Source organism: Sminthopsis crassicaudata, chromosome 3, assembly GCF_048593235.1.
Source record: "Sminthopsis crassicaudata isolate SCR6 chromosome 3, ASM4859323v1, whole genome shotgun sequence".
In the NCBI taxonomy this organism is placed as follows: domain Eukaryota; kingdom Metazoa; phylum Chordata; class Mammalia; order Dasyuromorphia; family Dasyuridae; genus Sminthopsis; species Sminthopsis crassicaudata.
Window position 1 is genome coordinate 468,995,601 of NC_133619.1, and position 18,941 is coordinate 469,014,541.

Sequence of the window (18,941 nt, forward strand, 5' to 3'; positions counted from 1 at the left end):
TTGTATTCATTTTTCCAAATTACCCCCCCTCCCTCTATTCCCTCCCCCCGACGACAGGCAATACCATACATTTTACATGTGTTACAATATAGTCTAGGTACAATACATGTGTGTGAATATCATTTTCTTGTTGCACAATAAACATTAGAATCCGAAGGTACATGCAACCTGGGCAGACAGATATTAGTGCTAACAATTTACATTCCCCTCCCAGTGTTTCTTCTCTGGGTGTAGCTACCTCTGTCCATCATTGATCAACTGGAAGTGAGTCGGATCTTCTTTATGTTGAAGATTTCCACTTCCATCAGAATACATCCTCATACAGTATTGTTGTTGAAGTGTACAGTGATCTTCTGGTTCTGCTCATTTCACTCAGCATCAGTTGATTTAAGTCTCTCCAGGCCTCTCTATATTCCTCCTGCTGGTCATTTCTTACAGAGCAATAATATTCCATAACCTTCATATACCACAATTTACCCAACCATTCTCCAACTGATGGACATCCATTCATCTTCCAGTTTCTAGCTACAACAAAAAGAGCTGCCACAAACATTTTGGCACATATATGTTTCTTTCCGCTCTTTAGTATTTCTTTGGAATATAATCCCAGTAGTAGCGCTGCTGGGTCAAAGGGTATGCACAGTTTGATAACTTTTTGGGCATAGTTCCAGATTGCTCTCCAGAATGGCTGGATTCTTTCACAACTCCACCAGCAATGTATTAGTGTCCCAATTTCCCCACATCCCCTCCAACATTTGTCATTATTTGTTCCTGTCATCTTAGCCAATCTGACAGGTGTGTAGTGGTATCTCAGAGTGGTCTTAATTTGCATTTCTCTGATCAGTAGTGATTTGGAACACTCTTTCATGTGAGTGGATATAGTTTCAATTTCTTCCTCTGAGAATTGTCTGTTCATATCCTTTGACCATTTATCAATTGGAGAATGGTTCGGTTTCTTATAAATTATGGTCAGTTCTCTATATATTTTGGAAATGAGACCTTTGTCAGAACCTTTGTTTTTAAAAATATTTTCCCAATTTGTTACTTCCCTTCTAATCTTGTTTGCATTAGTATTATTTGTACAGAAACTTTTTAGTTTGATGTAATCAAAATCTTCTATTTTGTGATCAATAATGATCTCTAGTTCTCCTCTGGTCATAAATTCCTTCCTCCTCCACAAGTCTGAGAGGTAGATTATCCTCTGTTCCTCTAATCTATTTATTATCTCACTCTTTATGCCTAAATCATGGACCCATTTTGATCTTATCTTGGTATATGGTGTTAAGTGTGGATCCATATCTAATTTCTGCCATACTAATTTCCAGTTTTCCCAACAGTTTTTTCCGAATAATGAATTTTTATCCCTAATGTTGGAATCTTTGGGTTTGTCAAAGATTAGAGGAAGCAATCTATTTCTAAAGAATAAGTGAGTAAAAGGATAAACTTTAAAAGAACCTATATGTATACAATTATAGTGGCTCTTTTCTCAGGGAAAAGAATTGGAAATTAAAGGCAAGTCTATCAAATGGAGAATGGCCGAATGAATTGTGGTATGAGATTGTGAAGGAATATTAGTGTTCTATAAGAAATGATGAGCAGGATGCTTAGAAAAACCTGCAAAGTACTCCATGAACATGCAAAATGAAATGTACTGTATATATAGTAGTAGCAAAGTTGTGATATGATCAGCTATGAATGACTTGGCTATTCTCAACATTACAGTGATTCAAAACTCATAATGAAAAATGCTATTCATACCCAGTAAAAGAACTGATTGATTGAATCTGAATACAGACTGAAGTATACTTTTTTTCCTCGAGTTTTTTTTTTTTTTTTTTTGGGGGGGGGAAGGAGAGCTATGTTTTCTTTTGCAACATGATTTTTATGGAAATGTTCACAGCTTCACATGGGTCTTCTCTTTGGAGGTGTGGTGAGGAAAGGAGAGAATCTAGAATTCAATTTTGAAAACAAATGCAAAAAAATTGCTTTACATATAGTTGGGAAAAATAAAAATATTTTTAAAAGATGTTGTTATTCATGGATCATACTATAACAGGCCCTCCTATCTTCCACCATCTTTTGAAGTCTGTCCAAGTTCATGTTCATTATTTCCAAGACATTATCCATATTATCCTCTGCTGTCCCCTTTACCTTTTCTTTTACCTTCCGTCTTTACCAACATCAGGATTCTTTTCCAATGAGTTTTATCTTATGTGGCCAAAGTATTTAAGCTTCGGCATTTGACTTTCCAGTGATTTAATTTCTTTAAGCATTGATTGGATTTCCTTACTGTTCAAGGGTCTCTCATAAGTCTAAAAGAACAAATAAGGAGAGAAATTATTTTTCATATTAATAATCAGTTACTAAGATTTTATCTTTCTTTTTCCTCATTAAGAAATAAAATCCTGTAGGTTAATCCAGCCAGTCTTTGAAGGAAATTTCTGATTTTGCCCAAAACAATTTATTTAGATCATTTTATCTATGTGGAATTGTTAATAACTTCATCCAATTAGAAAAAAATTTACAAAGAGAATCTAAGTAAATTTTGGCCCATTGTATTCTAAAGCTTAGAGGGGAGGAATGTTGAATAAATTCTTTGTCTAGATTGCCTGAGCTTGGGGTGAGGTATGGGAATGAATGACTTAATCAAAGTAGCATGACCCAGCCCCTCATTAGCTCTTTCCACCTCTCTTTATAACATTCATTCTCTCATTAACTGTTAACCAAAGTTGATTGCCACCTGTTGGGAACACTTACTCTTCCAAAAGTGTATAAACATCAAGAGCCCATCAGGAGAGTCTTTGGTGAGAGGCCAGATGATCATCTTTTTATTCATTATTAATATAGCCATATTTAATAAAATGGTTAATTACCCAGAAACTAAATCTCTCAAACTTTTCATATTTCTTTAGGAAAATGACAAGATAACATTTCAAAATTTCTGAGATACAGCCAAAGCAGTACTTAAGAGAAAATTTTAATCTCTAAATTCTTTTCTCAATAGATCAACAAAAATGCCATGTAATTATAATAGCTAGAAAAAAAAATTAAATCCCCAATTAGTCTTCAAAAGCCAAAGAAGACATTAATAAAACTGAATGATAAAAAACACTTTGAACCACAAAATAAAACTAGGAGCTGGTTATATATATATATATATATATTTAAATCGATCAACTTATTTATTTTTTAAATAAAAGTAAATTACTGGTATCACAAATGAAAAGGGACTGTACACCACACCAATGGAGATGCAATTAAAGCAATCTTTAGCAGTTATTTTGCACAATTATATGCCAGTGAAAACTTACAATCTAAGAGAACTAGATGAATACTTTCAAAAATATAAATTTTCCAAATTAATAAAAGAAGAAATGGAATAATTAAATAAATCTGTTTTAGAAAAAAAGAATTGATCATCAACTCTTAAATGAGTTTAAGAAAATATCCTCAAGACCAGATGGTTTCACAGGTGAAATATTTAGAAAATAGTCCCAATAATTTATAAATAACTATTTCTTTAAAAATGAGTAAAGGAGTCTTACCAAATTCTCTTTATGACATAAATATGGTTTTGATACATAAACCAGGGTGGGAAAAACAGAGAAAGAAAACTACAGACCAACTTCCCTAATGACTCTCAATGCAAAAAATTTAAACAAAATACTAGCAAAGAAGATAATAGCAATACATCATAAAGAGCATAATTTTAATCAGGTGGGATTTATACCAAGAAGACAGGGCTGGTTTTATATTAAGAAAATAATTAGCCATTTCAATAACAAAAACAATAAAAATTATATGATTATCTCAATTGATACAGAAAATGCCTTTGACAAAATACAATATCCATTTATTTCTATATAGGGAAAAAACACTAGAAAGCAAATTAAAGGAACCTTTCTTAAAGTGATTAAGTATTTACCTAAAACCAAATGCAAACATCTATAATGGGAATAAACTTGAAGCCTTAATAAGATAGGGTGGGAAAATTGGAAGCCTAGGAAAAAATTTATAGCAAGTTTCTCTTTTATAGACCTCATTTCTCAAACATATACAGGACAGAGCCACATTTCTGAATATAAAATTTATTTTCTAGTTGATGAGTGTTGAAAGGAGATGAAATGCAGTTTTCAAAAGAAGAAATCAAAGTTATATTCTGCCACATGAAAGTTCTTTAAATCACTACTAATTAGAGAAATGCAAATTAAAACAACAAATTAAAACAACTCTGAAATACCACTTCACTTATATTGGCTAACATTACAAAAAGGGAAATGACCAAAGTTGGAGGGGATATGGAAAAATTTAGACACTAATGCAATGTTGATGGAGTTGTGAACTAGTCTAACCATTGCAAAGAATATTTGGAACTATATTCAAAGGGCTCTACTCACTAAAATCTCACTATTAGATTTGTATCCCAAAGAGATATAAGAAACTGGAAAAGAACCTATATAAATATATATATGTATGTGTATATATATATATATATATATATATATATATATATATATACACACACACACACACACACATATATATATAATTATGAAAGTTCTTTTTGTGGTGGTAAAGAATTGGAAATTGACAGAATGATTATCAATTGAAAAATGGTTAAACAAGTTATGGTATATGATGGAATACTTATTGTTGATTAGTCATTTCGGTCACATCAAAGTTTTTGTGACCCCATTTGTAGTTTTCCTTGGCAAAAATATTGGAGTGATTTGCCTTTTCCTTCTTTGGCTCATTTTACAGATTTGGAACTAAAGCAAACAGGGTTAATTGACTTGCTCGAGAAAACATATCTAGTATCTATGTTCTCCCGAGCAAGTCAATTAACCCTGTTTGCTTTTGAATTCAGGAAGATAAGTCTTCTGGACACCTAAGTCAAGCTCAATACTTGCTCCAACATGTGGTCTTTTCTGATCCTTCCAGTTATTGCCTTCTTATAAAAGTTGCCTTTATTTTTTGCATATTTTTATACATGTATATTTTGTCTCTCGATAGAATGTAAGCTTTATAAAGATGGGAACTCTTCATTTTTGTCTTTATATCTTCAGAACCTCACACATAACAGATGCTAAATAAATACTTGTCAACTGATATCTTCCTAATATATCACTTTGAATATTTTACTCCACTACTCATATGTCTCCTGCACATTCTTTAAATTTCCCCCTTTATTTAGAAAATAAAATATAAACTTATTGACATTTAAGACTCTCCAAAATTTGGCTCCAAACTATTTCTCCAACCATATTTCTTCTATCTTTCACTTCTTTACAGCCTTTAGTCACTTCATTTTCTAAATCCAACTTTTCTCTAAAGATACTATACTCCTGCCTGCTCTCTCCCAAAGAGATAACTTAGTTTCTCTAACTTAGCAATAAAAAAATCTGGGCTCAGTTTGCTCCCTTCTTTTACCATGACAGCAATTTTGCCTTTAATTTTGCCATTAGCCTTCTTCTGATGTGGATGCCATTCTTCTCCTTTTCCAAATACAATTTCCTTTACCAGTTCTTTCAAGATGATATATCCATAAAATCACTTTTCACCTAGATTTTTAATCACTCAACTCTTCCCCATTTCAATCAGTCTAAGCCATCTACTTACTAAATCAGACTCCCTACCTATAGCCATGGCCATCTAATTTCTTTTTTGTGGGAGGAGGTTATTTTTAATGTTTTATGAATTATATTGGGATGCAAAAATCAGAGCAAACAGGAAAAACCATGGGAGATATTAAAAAAAATAAGTGAACATACCATGTGTTGATTTATATTCAGTCTCCTTAGTTCTTTCCTTGGTTGCAGATGCATTTTCTGTCCAAAATCTATAAAGATTCCTTTGGATCCTGAACTACTGAGAAGAACCAAGCCTTTTATAGTTGATCACTGCATATTTCACTTGGCATGAGTTCATGCAAATCTTTCCAAGTCTTTTTATAATTAACTTGTTTATCATTTCTTAGAACAATAATATTCTATTACCTTCATATATCACAACTTGTTCAGCAATTCCCCAATTGATGGGCATCTACTTATTTTCCAATTCTTTACTACCACAAAAAGGATTGCTCCAAACATTTTTGTATATATGAGTCCTTTTCCCTCTATGATTTCCCTGGGATACAGACTCAATAATAGCATTACTGGGTCAAAGAATATGCAGTGTTTTATATCCCTTTGGGCATAATTCCAGATTGCTCTCCAGAATGGTTAGATCAGTTCACAACTCCACCAACAATGCATTGGTGTATCCCAGTTTTCCCACAGCCCCTCCAACATTTATCATTATTCTTTCCTGTCATCTTGGCCTGGTCAGCTAATTTCAACCTAATCTCAATTGTGTTGTGCCACAATTCTAGACTAATTTCCTAATTTCCTAAATCTGAATTACTCCTATAGCCTTTTTTTTTTTTTTTGGTCTGATTCTTAGGCTACACAATACTATTGGAGAAATACAAAAAACTAAAGAGTGAAGCATAGATAAACAATCAATTGCCAGCTGAGTTAGTGGTATAGGCAATAAATTAAATAGGTTAGAATAAGAAGAAATTAATTTGAATTGTAGTTATTCGGGGGAAAGTACATAAATGAGGTGTGACTTGAGCACCTGAATAAAACTGAATAGTTTTTGGAACAAATTTAAAATAGTTTTCTTGAAACCTTTGAGTAATATTTACTTTACTTTATGAATTCTAGCTTCACATTTCTTTCTTTCTTTCCCCCCTGTATTTTCTATGTATGTCTCTTCCATTCTCTGTGCCTTTTCTTTCCTTTTGTAAAGTCTCTTTTCTCTCCTCTTAATATTCCAATATTCCAATACTCTCAACTCTCATCACCCTCCCTCGACTTACCAACATGGAGTAAATATTTCGAGCATCATACATTTATTGTTCTACATATTTTAAATATTTCATATACATGTACAATTATAACCATTGCTTTGCCTACTGCATCCTAAGGATAATAGAAATTTTCTGACTTGCCATTGAAACCTTTCATATTTATTTTCTTCCTCCATTAATCTTTGAGAGTAAGGATTTGTCTTATTTTTTTCTTTGTGTTCCCAGGGCCCAGCACATAGTAAGCACTTAATAAATGCTTCATTCATTCATTCAGTAATCCTAGTCCCTAAGCAAATTTACATAAAGCTTTCTCCTAGCATGGAGATGAATGCCCTGTTACTCATGAGAACAGAGATAGTGAGAAAGAAGTCTTCTTCAAATAATCTTCGAGTCACTCCAAGCTTTCAGTTGCGTTGGGTGCTCCTGGCTTTGTTATGAAAAAGAAGATAGAAAAGATAATTGCCACTTCAAGTTACAGAAGGAAAACTATGGAAAGACGCCAATGGACTGACCACACTGTTCAAATGCAAGAAGTACCTTTGCCTAAAAGACTATTTCATGGAGAACTCACACAAGACAAGTATTCACACGGAGATCAGAAGCAGCAAAATAAGGCTACTCTCAAAGTCTCTGATGAACTTTGGGATCAGTTGTGAGGGGGAGACACTGGCACAGGTTCAGCCACAGGGCATGCCCATGTCAAACAAACTAGGAGCAAAGCAGAATTGCTGAAGATTAAGAGATATGTGAAATCCGCAAGTTTATGTTTATACAGACTATTTGTTCCTGACCTGTGGTAGAGCTTTCCAAGCTTATATCGGTCTGAGAGCCACAACTGGACATACTACCTTTATGTCGTGATGCCATTTTGGTCCTTCTTTGAGCATGAAAGGTAGCAGCCAACCAATTGTAGCCCGGATTCCCCGCTCTCTGAACAGAGCGGAGTAACTTTCAGAGCCAGCTTCTTGTTCTCGCTCCTCCTGAGGGAAAAGGGGAGCAGAGAGAAGAGGATATAGGGATTTGTCCTGCCTCCCTTCTTTGAAGAAGCATGTGTTCTATGGATAGCCCCTCTTACAATCCACTGAAAGTGTCTGAATCAGTGATTCATATGGGCTCAAGAATGAAAGTACCAGAAAGATCGCTTGAGTCCGAGCCCCCGTTTCTTCAGTAAATTGCGGAAGCTCTCCTCTCTGTGCTCCTCTCACTCGCGTGAGCACCAACCACTGAAATGTACAAAGTCACACCATGTATCAACATGATTAATATACATTGTTTTATTCTCTATGCGTTTGGTAAGCTTTTGGCCAGGACTTGTCCATTTTCTTCCCCTCCTTCATAGATTGTCAAAGGAGATCAGTTAACACAAACAGGTCAGGAGATGAAGAAAGGCATGCAATTTGTATGAAATTGTAGTCCTCATCTTAAGGAAACTGTCTAGCTGAAGTAAAAAGGTCTTCCTTTGCTACAATAAGAGCTGGGAAGGGGACTGTTAGTGTCAGGTGGTTAGACCAAGGTGACCCAACAGCTGAGCGACACCCTCGGTGAGGGGGGACAGGGACGGACAGGAGGGGCTCTCAGAAAGGGAAGGTACTCTTCAAGAGATTTTTCGAGATTGGTTCAAGAATCCTCTAAAACTAAAGTGACACGGATGCTCGCCAATCACCGAGCGAAAGGCGGGGCCGTATTGTTCTACTTCACCAATCAGGGAAAGATCGAATTCCCGGCGCCCAGAACTCGAGGGTTCTCTCGGCTTTCTCTCTCAGACTTTGCAGGTCCTTATGGGGGCGTCGTGCGAGAGCTTGGCGGTCCTGTGGCATTTCTCGGTGTGCCCGGAATCCTCGCTTCTTTCCACCAACGGATCCGATTATCTACCCCCCGGGCTCACCATTTCCCTTCGTCACGGCTTCTGCATCCCGGGAGCTGCGGGGAGTTATCTGCCGGCCGGCAGGTCCCTCCAGCCGAAGCTGGGAGGGTCAGGGCTACGTGACTATAGAGGCTGGTCCTCGCCATAGTGACGGCGCCTCTTCAGGGGGGAGGCTTCCCCAGCCTTCATCCCGCACTCGCCTTTCCAAACCGGCCCCTCGACTAAAAAGGTGCGGGAGCCTAGTGAGCTCAAATTATGGGGGAAGGAAGAGGGGACACCCTGTGCAATTGGACCACAGACCGCCTTAGATTGGAATTACTGGAGGAAACTCGATTGAAGTGAGTTGGAAAGAAACGAGGAGAAAGAGCCCGGATGCTCTCTCCCCAGCCGTCTGTGCCTTACACAGATGTTTGCAACGCTCCCTTACGCTTTATTCCTAGAGAAAATGCCCCGTACGTAAGCCCCGCCTTTCGCCGCCCCTTCTCGGCCCCGTCTCTCAGCGCGACTCCAGGTTAAGAGTGCGCAAGATCCGCGTCCGAACGCCTAAGCCGTCAGAGTTGCGAACTTTGAGGTCGTGTCCCCTTCTCTGGGCTTCAGTTTCCCCACCTGAAAAATACGAGTCTTAGTGTTCCCAACAGCCTTGAATCTTGTAATGGCTGTAATGTCTCTTACCCAGGCAACAACAGATTGAGATGACCCAGAATGAAACCGGGCGATTGAACGTGTCCGTTGAATTCATAGTATTTTCACTGGCCTGGAACGAATGGCAGTGTTTTATACAACTATCACCCTAGAATCTTGGGGGATTCATTCGCATTAAGGCAGATTGGACTATTTTATGGCCTGGAAGCAACTGCCTTATTTCACACAACAGAATTTTCTGTAGGTCGAATTTCAGTCCAGGTGACCAGTTGGGGGATTCATGCGCACTAAATCAAGGGATCAGGGGCTATGTGGCCTGGAAGTCACTGTCATGACAAATTATAATTTCTATTGGTTCTAATTTCAAATTCCGTGGACAGGGGATTCATTATTCTTACTAATTCTAATCGGAATCACAATAGCTAGACATACATATCTATATATCACATATCCTGGATCTATATCCTATAATATTTGAATAAATATTTACCAGGTTAGAATAATGTCAAGGAAGCCAAGGAGGATATCAAGAAAAAGAGGTGATTGGCCGTGTCAAAGGCTTCAAAGAGATCAAGAAAGCTGAGGATTGGAGAAAAGGAGGTTAGCTTTGGTAATAAGTCACTGGTACCTGGACAGAACAAGTTGGGTTGAAGGTTAGAAGGCAGACAGTAAAGAATTAACAGAGCAAGAGGAAAGGAAGTACAATTACTGATTGTAGAAGCCTTCTCAAGGAGAAGGAGAAGAGACATGAAAGAGCGTCATGATGGATGGATGTTGGGAACACATGTAACTTTGCTTTACCTCTGGCAGACCTTTTCTTGGGAGAGGATGATGGTGATTCAAGGAGACTGAGAGGCTGTTGTGTTGTCTGACCTCTCTCTTTTTCCCTCTGTCTCCAATTTTCCCAGTTCACAAGCAACACTTGTGTCAGTAAAGGCTGCTTTGCAAAGCCTTCAAATGTTCACAGCTGTGGAGGCTCTCAAAGAATTGACTTGCCCCTTACAGTGCACTTAGGCTTGGTCCTTAACAGATGGATTAATGAAGCTAAGGGATTTTGAAAGGAACAGGAGGTAGGCATGTTTATAGGCAGTGAAGCAGCAAGTAAACAGAAGGGAAAATAAATGATAATAGGGATAAAATTTTGGATAATCTAACTCAATGGAATCACATGGATGGAATGATAGGGAGTTTTGCATTGGCAAGGAGAAGAGCCACCTCTTCTGTGAGATAGAAATGAGGAAATAATGACAGGACATCTGGGAGATGTGAGATAACTGGAGAGGGAGGAGCTCTTGGTGAATGACATCATTTTCCCCCCCAGTGAAATAAAGAAGGGAAGGGAGGAGGAACAATGGGTATTTTAAGGAGGGATAATTTTTTTTTTCCAAGAGCTGCTGTGCTGAGTGGGTAGTGACTCAATTAGGATTGTATAGAAGTATTGACCTACCACATTGAAGGCTCAGTTAAAATTATGTAATGTAAATTTGTGGTGAAACCAGTAAGCATAATTTTATATGCTTATTTTTCTCCATCTTCATTCAGCACAAACCTGAAGGCAGCAGATGTTGGAAATAGTACAAGGCTAGGATATGGTAAGGTAAGATCAGAAGTACTGCAAGTGTGATAGCCTGGGATTAAATGACAACACTACTATGTCTATTACAAATTTTTAACGAATTTCTACTATCCCTCAAATTGGTACATGGCAAAATTTTTTTATTCTTCCTTGATTCTATTATCACTTTCTTCAGCAATTTTCACAATCTTTCCTTTACACCCAATGTCTCTTCTAGCCCCATTTTAACACTGGTGTCCACATCTTCTAGTTTACTGAGAAGATAGATAATGTCTTGAACTACTGTTACTGTCCTACTCTGTACCTCAAAACTTTTCTATATATTCCCTCATCTTCTCTTCCTTTAGTACTGATTCAGATGAAGAGATAGCCTTTCTTTCCATGACCAACACTTTTATCTGTTTTCAATCTTGTTTCCTATGTTTCTCATCAGTAGCTTCCTAATTTGTTTCCCTTTCTTCAATGTTAACCTGTTTGCATTACATAATCTGGAGCTCTAGGATGTGCCAAAGTGATATGTCTTTTAAAGAATACAGATGGTGTTTCTCTTCCCTGATCAAGGTTAGCTAATACCTCTAGGAAAAATACAAATCATTCCTATGTTTTGTACTTAAAGCATCTGCTACCTGGAATGATTATCAACCATAAGGTTGATATGGTAGTTATGGTTACCACCCTCTTCCTACTCTCATATTCCCTGTGATATTTGATTACTGATCTCTATTAAACAATCTATCTCAAAGTTCTGAAATTTCAATTTTTTTTTTAAATTTTGCATTCCACTCAACCTAAAATATACTCAAAGATGATCATATCTTGGCTCTTGTCATTACCCATATTTATGATAAAAAACCCTGACATTCCTCTATATCTGACCATAATCTCCTATCTATGCTTTAATCTATCCCCATGGGTCTTACTACTACTAAATCTATTATTCCTCATTGTGACTTCCAATCTCTCCAAATCTTAGCCTTTTCTCAAGCCATTCCTGTTGGTCTGACTTTCCGTTCCTTTCTTTACAGACTTAGCATCCTGAACAGTACAAATGCCACATTGTACCTTATTCTCAAATCACTTTTACATTGTCCTTTGGTTGCATGTTTTACCAAATTTAAATCTTGTATTATTCCCACTACCAATCTTTTCTTGGGCCTAGAGTCAGGGAGACTCATCTTCCTGAGTTCAAATTTGGGCTCATATAGGAGCTCTGTGACCTTAGGCAAGCAACATAATCCTATTTGTCTCAGATTCCTCTTCTGTGAAATGAGTTGCAAAAAAAAAATGAATGGCAAATGACTCCAATATATTTGCCAAGAAAACCCCAAATAGGGACATTGGGAACATGACTGAAAAATGATTCAACAAACTCTTCTGCTCCACTTCATGAATTTCTGAAAAGAGCAGTAGAAATTCATGCAAATAAAGTGAATAGATTAACTACAGATTACCCAATCTAACCTCATTCTAGGCCCTTACTGAAGTTGTCAAAGCAATCCTTTAAAGCTCTCTAATTCTATATCCTACTCGTCACTGAGGCAATTTCAAACTCTCTTCACATCTTTTCCTCCCCCCAACTTCTCAGCTGAGTACTTTGCCTTATAATTTACAAAACAAAACAAAACCAAAAAAACTTGAGTCTGTCTTACTCTTTATCTTAAAACCTCTCTCTACTATCCCCTACTCTCTTCTCTCTTATTCCAGTCTCTGATGATGACTATCCTCAGACACCAGTTGTATAATTTTAAGTAATCACTTAACCTTTCTCAGCCTCAGTTTACAATCTGAAAAATGAGGGAATTGGCTTCTAAGGTCCTTTCCATCCTTGAATCTATAATCACAGATGTCTTTTGCTCTTTCATTCATCCTCTCTCCTTATATCTCTCTCCTATAATCTTAAATCTTACTCTACCTACTGGTTCCTTTCCAGCTGCTTTCAACATGCTTCTCTCCCTTATCAGTCTCTAAAAATACTTTAACTGATTTCTCCATCCCTTTAAACTATCATCATAATATCTTTCCTCCATTGCTCAAACTCCTAGAAAAAATTATTCTTATTTTTTCTGTCCTCCTATTCATTTCTCAAGCCTTTGAAGTCTGGCCTGCTACCTCATCACTAAAGTAAAACTACTCTCTCTGTTAAATAAAATCTCTGTTCATCCAAAGACCTCTTAATTGCCAAAACCTTGTTTTTTCTCACTCCTAATTCTCCTTGAGCTCTCTGCTGCATTTGACATTATTGAGTACCATCTCTTCAATATACTCTCTTCTCTGGGTTTTTCTGACACCACTCTCTCCTAGTTCTCCAACATGTTTGTCCTCAGTTTCTTTTGTTGAATCATCACCCATATCATTCTTCCCCCAACCAAGGGTGTGTCTTCTTTTATTGGCCCTTTTCTTTTTTTTATAGAAGTCAGCTCCCCTGAGTTTTACTATTATATCTATACAGATGACTCTCAGATCTTTACATCCAGCTGCCACTAGTCTTCTGGAGTCCATTCCTGTATCACCAGATGCCTATTACACATGTCAAATAGGAAGTCTCAGAGAACTTTAAACAGAATTCATAACTTTCCCCTCCAAACCCAGCCATCTTCAAAAGTTCCATATTTCTGTTAAGTGCATCACTATTTTCCTAAGTTTCCCAAAAGTTTGCAGCTTCAGGATTATTCTCACTTTACATATTACATATTTCAGCAGCTGCCAAATCTTGCCATTTCTACCTTCTACCTGTCCCTTTTCACTACTCTCACAACCTCCACCTTAGTTCAGATCTGTTACATCTCCTAGATTATTGCAATGGCCTTCTAACTGATCTTCTGTTCCAAGTCTCTTTTAACTTCATTCCATTCTCCACATAGCTCCCAAATCAATTCTTCCTGTCTCTGTATTCACTATGCTAACTAGAATACATTCCTTCCTCATTCTTCTTTATGGATTCCCATAACATCCGTTGAGGCTTTCCTAAAGAACCATTTTTACAAGATTCCTTTACTGATCCTTCCAGCCTCCAATGCCCATAAATTAAAATGCCATAAATTCATTTTGTATACTTTCTGTGTATAGATATAGATAAGTATAAATATTTAGCTAGATATTATATGTATAGATAGAAATTTGTCTATAAGTACTTAAAGATATATATATACACACGTCTGTTTATACACACGTCTTCCCTTATAGAATGTAAACTACTTAATAAGGGACACTATTCTAACTTTGTATCTCAACACTTAGCACAATGACTGACATAATAGAAACTGAATAAATGTTTACTAATTGATGGTTGACCTTGTGTACCTCAGATTATTATACCTCAGATTACCTCAGAAAATTATAAACTCTCTGAAGATAGAGACATATTTTTTATCTGAATTAGTTCTTAGCATTTAGAACAGTGCCTCACACTTTGTTGTTAAAAGGTTTAATTGAACTGAATTGAAACAGAAATTCGGTTCCATTTTTTTATAGATTCATAGTTCTAATATCAGGAAAACATTCTATATTAAGGAATTAAAGGTGACATTTTCAAATAACTGAAGCTTATTTTCTTAAATACCCAAAGTCTTAATTTTAACTGTTCTGGATAGAAATAATTCTGAACTACATTTTATATAGTCCTGCCTTAAATTACATTGAATATAATTTGACTTTTTACATCTCACTTTTGGTTATCACGAGCATTAGACAATATTATGGAAAGAGCATTGAATTTTGAATCTTAAAAACCTGCTATTTATATTATGACCTTAGAAAATTTATTTAACCTTTAGGCTTTAGTTTATTTGTCAGAATAGGAGTTAAACTAGGTGCTCATTGCAAGTTTTCCCAAGAGTTGGAAAAATGAAATAGTTCTCATTAAATGCAGTATTGTAATATTTTACTGACTAGGTATTTTGGACAATTTCCCTGTGCTCCACTGGCCCTGGATCCAGCTCTGTTTTTTATAGTTCTTTAGTCTACTTTTTACAATTTCCTCAGTTGTTTCCTTTGCTGTCAAGCTGTTACTTCTTATACTTTGAATTTGCTTACTATTAGGAACATTCTTTTCCATTTTCTGATTTTTTTTTCTGAGAAACTATATAAAGACTCTTTAGACTATCTTTTACAAAATAAGTGAATAGGCTCATAATAATTGCCCTATTGTATGAAATGCTTTACTTTCAATGGATTAGCTTTAAGACTATTTTAGTTGTGGAGCATATGTATTTTCTCTTTTTTCATATGCACATTATCCAGTTGAAGGGTCAGGATAAATGTACCCTGGCTAAGTAAATATCACTATACATTACTCTTATTACATTATTTTTCTTCCACTGAATGATGATGTACATTATTTTAATCAATTTCTTTAATTACACAGGGATATAGTGCAACTCACAACGATTGAAATCAGGAACAAGATAGTAGAATTGGAAGAAGGATTAAAAAATGTTGATGATGAAGGTATAGTTTTTCCTACATATTAATGTTTTCTTACTAGAAAAAATATTAGAGAAGATCGTGCAACCAATGTTGCAATAACTGTCTATATTTTTTGTAGTTAATAATAGCATATAAATAATAGTGCAATAAAATTCAATCTCAAAAGATACGTTCTATAAATGTGGAAGTATTTTATTTCACCATCCTAGGTTGACAATTTTCTGTATATTTTCATCATGTATTGTTCTTATGCTTATTTTCCCATAGATCCTATTCTATGTGATTTTATATTCTGGGAATACCATTTCTGTGCATTGGCTGTTGCCAATGTTTTGTTGATGTATGTATGTAATATTAATTATCATTTCCTATTACCACTATTCCTTTTTTTAACATTTTGATTTATTATTTTTATCAGTCTTTTTTTTTTAATTTTGAGTTTTCTCTGTCCCTTCTTTCCACCCTGTTTCCCACCCACTGATCAGGCAAGCAATAAGACATCAATTACTTATGTAGTCTTACAAAACATATTTCCATATTAGTCCTATTTCCAGCAAAAGGAAGAAACATAAAATGAAAAAAGTATACTTCAATTTGCATCTGGAATTCATGAGTTCTCTCTCTGGAGGTGGATAGCTTTTTTTCATCATGAGACTTTTAGAATTGCCTTTGATCATTGAATTGATCAGAGTAGCCAAATCTTTTGATTTGTTTTATTAATAAAACATTGTTGTTATTGTATACAATGATCTTCCAGTTCTCACTTCACTTTTCATCAGTTCATACAAATCTTGCCATGTGTTTCTGAAACCACTCCTCTCATCATTTCTCTGATGCTCAGCAGTACTCTATCACAATAATAGGCCACAACTTGTTCAGCCATTCCCCAATTGATAAACATTATCTCAATTTCCAATTCTTTGCTGCCCCAAAAGAGCTACTATAAATATTGTTTTTTTATATATTGATTTTTTTTCCTTTTTCTTTGATTTCTTTGAGATACTAACCTGGTAATGGTATTGCTGAGTCAAAGGGGGATATGCAGTTTTATAGCTCTTTAGGTATAGTTTCAAATCATTCTCCAGAATAATTAACTAAATTCACTAGCAATTCATTAGTGTACCCATTTTTCCCTTATTATCTGTTAACTAGGGCTATTTTTGCTTTTGCTTTATCTGAGACCATGATAGCTGACATTGCATTTTTTTTTTAACTTTAGCTGAAGCATATTAGATTCTGTTCCATCCTTTTATTTTAATTTTGTTTCAAGTGTGTCTCTTGTAAATAACATATTAGTGGATTATCCATTCTATCTGTTTCCATTTGGGGGATGAGCTCATCTGATTCACATTCACAATTATGATTAACTATGTATTTTTTATCTTTCCATTTTGTTATGTTTCTTCCTTTTTCTCTCTTTTTATCCTGTCCCTCCTCAAAAGTTTATTTTGCTTCTAATCACTGCCATCTTTAATTTGCTGTATTATTCCCCCCCATTTCTTTTATCTCCTTCCTATTCTATTTCCCTATTGAATAAAAGTTACATTTCTATATACAACTAAGTGTGTGTATGTGAGAGCGAGGTTGAAACCCACCACATCTCCATTTTCCCCTCCTTTGTAAAAGCTCTTCTTGAGTATGTCTTTTATGTGAGAAAAATTTCCCTATTCTACCACTTCTTTTCCTTTTCTTCATATTCCTTCATTTTTTCAGAAATCATTCCAACATAACTGACTTTCCCACATGTCTTCTGTCAATACTCATTTTAACTGTCCTAATAATGATTAAATTCTTAAAAGTTATATATATCATATAGGAATGTAAACAGTTTAATTTTATTGTTTACACTTTTGTACTATTCTCAGTTTTTGCATCTGGATGTCACATTTTTTATTCAGCTATGATCTTTTCATCAGAAAATTGTATCTTATTTCTTAATTTTCAGCCAGATTATCTTTTTCTGATGACATATTTACTGTATTATATGTCTTATACCACTTCTTATGAGTCACAATTCGAAATATATAGTAGTTGTGTTTTTAGAGGTTTAAATGAAGAAGTAATAGTTCATGTCTCCTCATGAAGAACGTTATCTTAGAGTAGCATGCTAGATGTTTTATAATTGATCATACAGACATATTTTTTTCCTTTCTGTAGTTTTCTTTTTTTAAATAGTATTGCAAAGATTGTTTTAAACGTTCATTTTTTGCAAAATCTTGGGTTCCGATTTTTTTCTCCCTCTATCTCCTTATTCTCCTCCCCAAGACACCAAACAGTCCAATATAGGTTAAACATGTGCAATTCTTTTAAACATATTTCTGCATTCCCATAAGAAAAATCAAATCAGACCAAAAGGGGAAAAAACAAAAGAAAAAAACAAGCAAAAAACATAACAAGGTAAAAACATTATGTTGATTCACATTGTCTCCATAGTTTTTTGTTTTTTTTTTTGGATGTGGATGAAACTTTGCATCACGAGTCCATTAAAATTGCCTTGAATCATCTCATTGTTGAAAAGAGCCAAGTCCATCATAGTTGATCATCACATAATCGTATTTTTACAATGTTCTTTTAGTTCTGCTCTTACTTCACTTTAGCATCAGATCATGAAAGTCTTTCCAGGTTTTTCTAAAACAGCCTGCCCATCATTTCTTATAGAACAATACTATTCCATTACTTTCATATAGCAAAACTTGTACAACCATTCCCCAATTGATGGGCATCTACTCATTTTCCAGTTCTTTGCTACCATATAAAGAAATGCTCCAAACATTTTTGCACATGTGAATCCTTTCCCCTTCTTTATGATTTCCTTGGGATACAGACCCAGTAATGGTACTGCTGGGTCAAAGGGTATGCACAGTTTTTCAGCTCTTTGGGCATAGTTCCAAATTGCTCTCCAGAATGGTTGGATCAGTTCACAACTCCACCAACAATGTATTAATGTCCCAATTTTCCCACATCCACTCCAACATTTATCGTTGTTTTCCTCTCATTTTAGTCAATCTGAGAGATATGAAGTGGTACCTCAGAGTTGACAGACATCAATTAATAATGAAAATTCATCTTCCCCAATGTCAAGAAAAAATTTCCAATGGTGTCTCTTGTCCCTTGTAGAGCGACAAAAATAGGGAATGTGTTAGGGCTTAGTTTATGCTTTACTCATTATTCAGTATAATTAAGACTTATAATTACAGAGCCTCAGCATATACTTTAACTTCCATCCTTCTAATGGGTTTCTAGTTCATGACTTTTCACTTAATAATAGTAACATATAACTTCCCTCTGGTCTTCATTGGAGGTATAGTATGTTTCCCATTTACTACAGTTCTTTGAGTGAAAGCTACATATAGTCACTTTTGAGAAATGTTAAAGGGACAAATTGTGCTAAATAAACTCTAAAGTCTTCCCATTTATGAGAGTCTGAAATTTTTTTGGAAGCCATTTCATATCACCAGAATGAAAATTATTAAAAAAATAAAAAGAATCAGGGCTGTACAATATAGTAGTGTCTGTCTATCTCTCTGTTTCTATCATTCTATATATATATATATATCTTCAGAGGAGGATACTGAAGT

General features: G+C 35.4%; 1 protein-coding gene and 1 long non-coding RNA gene across 2 annotated transcripts in view; one reads left to right on the top strand and one right to left on the bottom strand.

The window, feature by feature from the left end:
* SPART (spartin) overlaps positions 1-15,384 on the top strand; it is an 87,037-nt gene extending 71,653 nt beyond the window's left edge. The window contains exon 10 of the mRNA XM_074303480.1: positions 15,302-15,384. Coding sequence (XP_074159581.1) covers positions 15,302-15,309 — 8 coding nt within the window. The 3' untranslated portion in view covers positions 15,310-15,384. The remainder of the gene's footprint in view (positions 1-15,301) is intronic.
* On the bottom strand, positions 2,016-8,079 carry LOC141562997 (uncharacterized). The gene is made up of 3 exons (XR_012488295.1): positions 7,987-8,079; positions 7,648-7,836; positions 2,016-2,312 (listed from the first exon to the last, which is right to left on the bottom strand). It is a non-coding gene; the product is annotated as an uncharacterized LOC141562997 (long non-coding RNA).
* Positions 15,385-18,941: the final 3,557 nt, after the last annotated feature.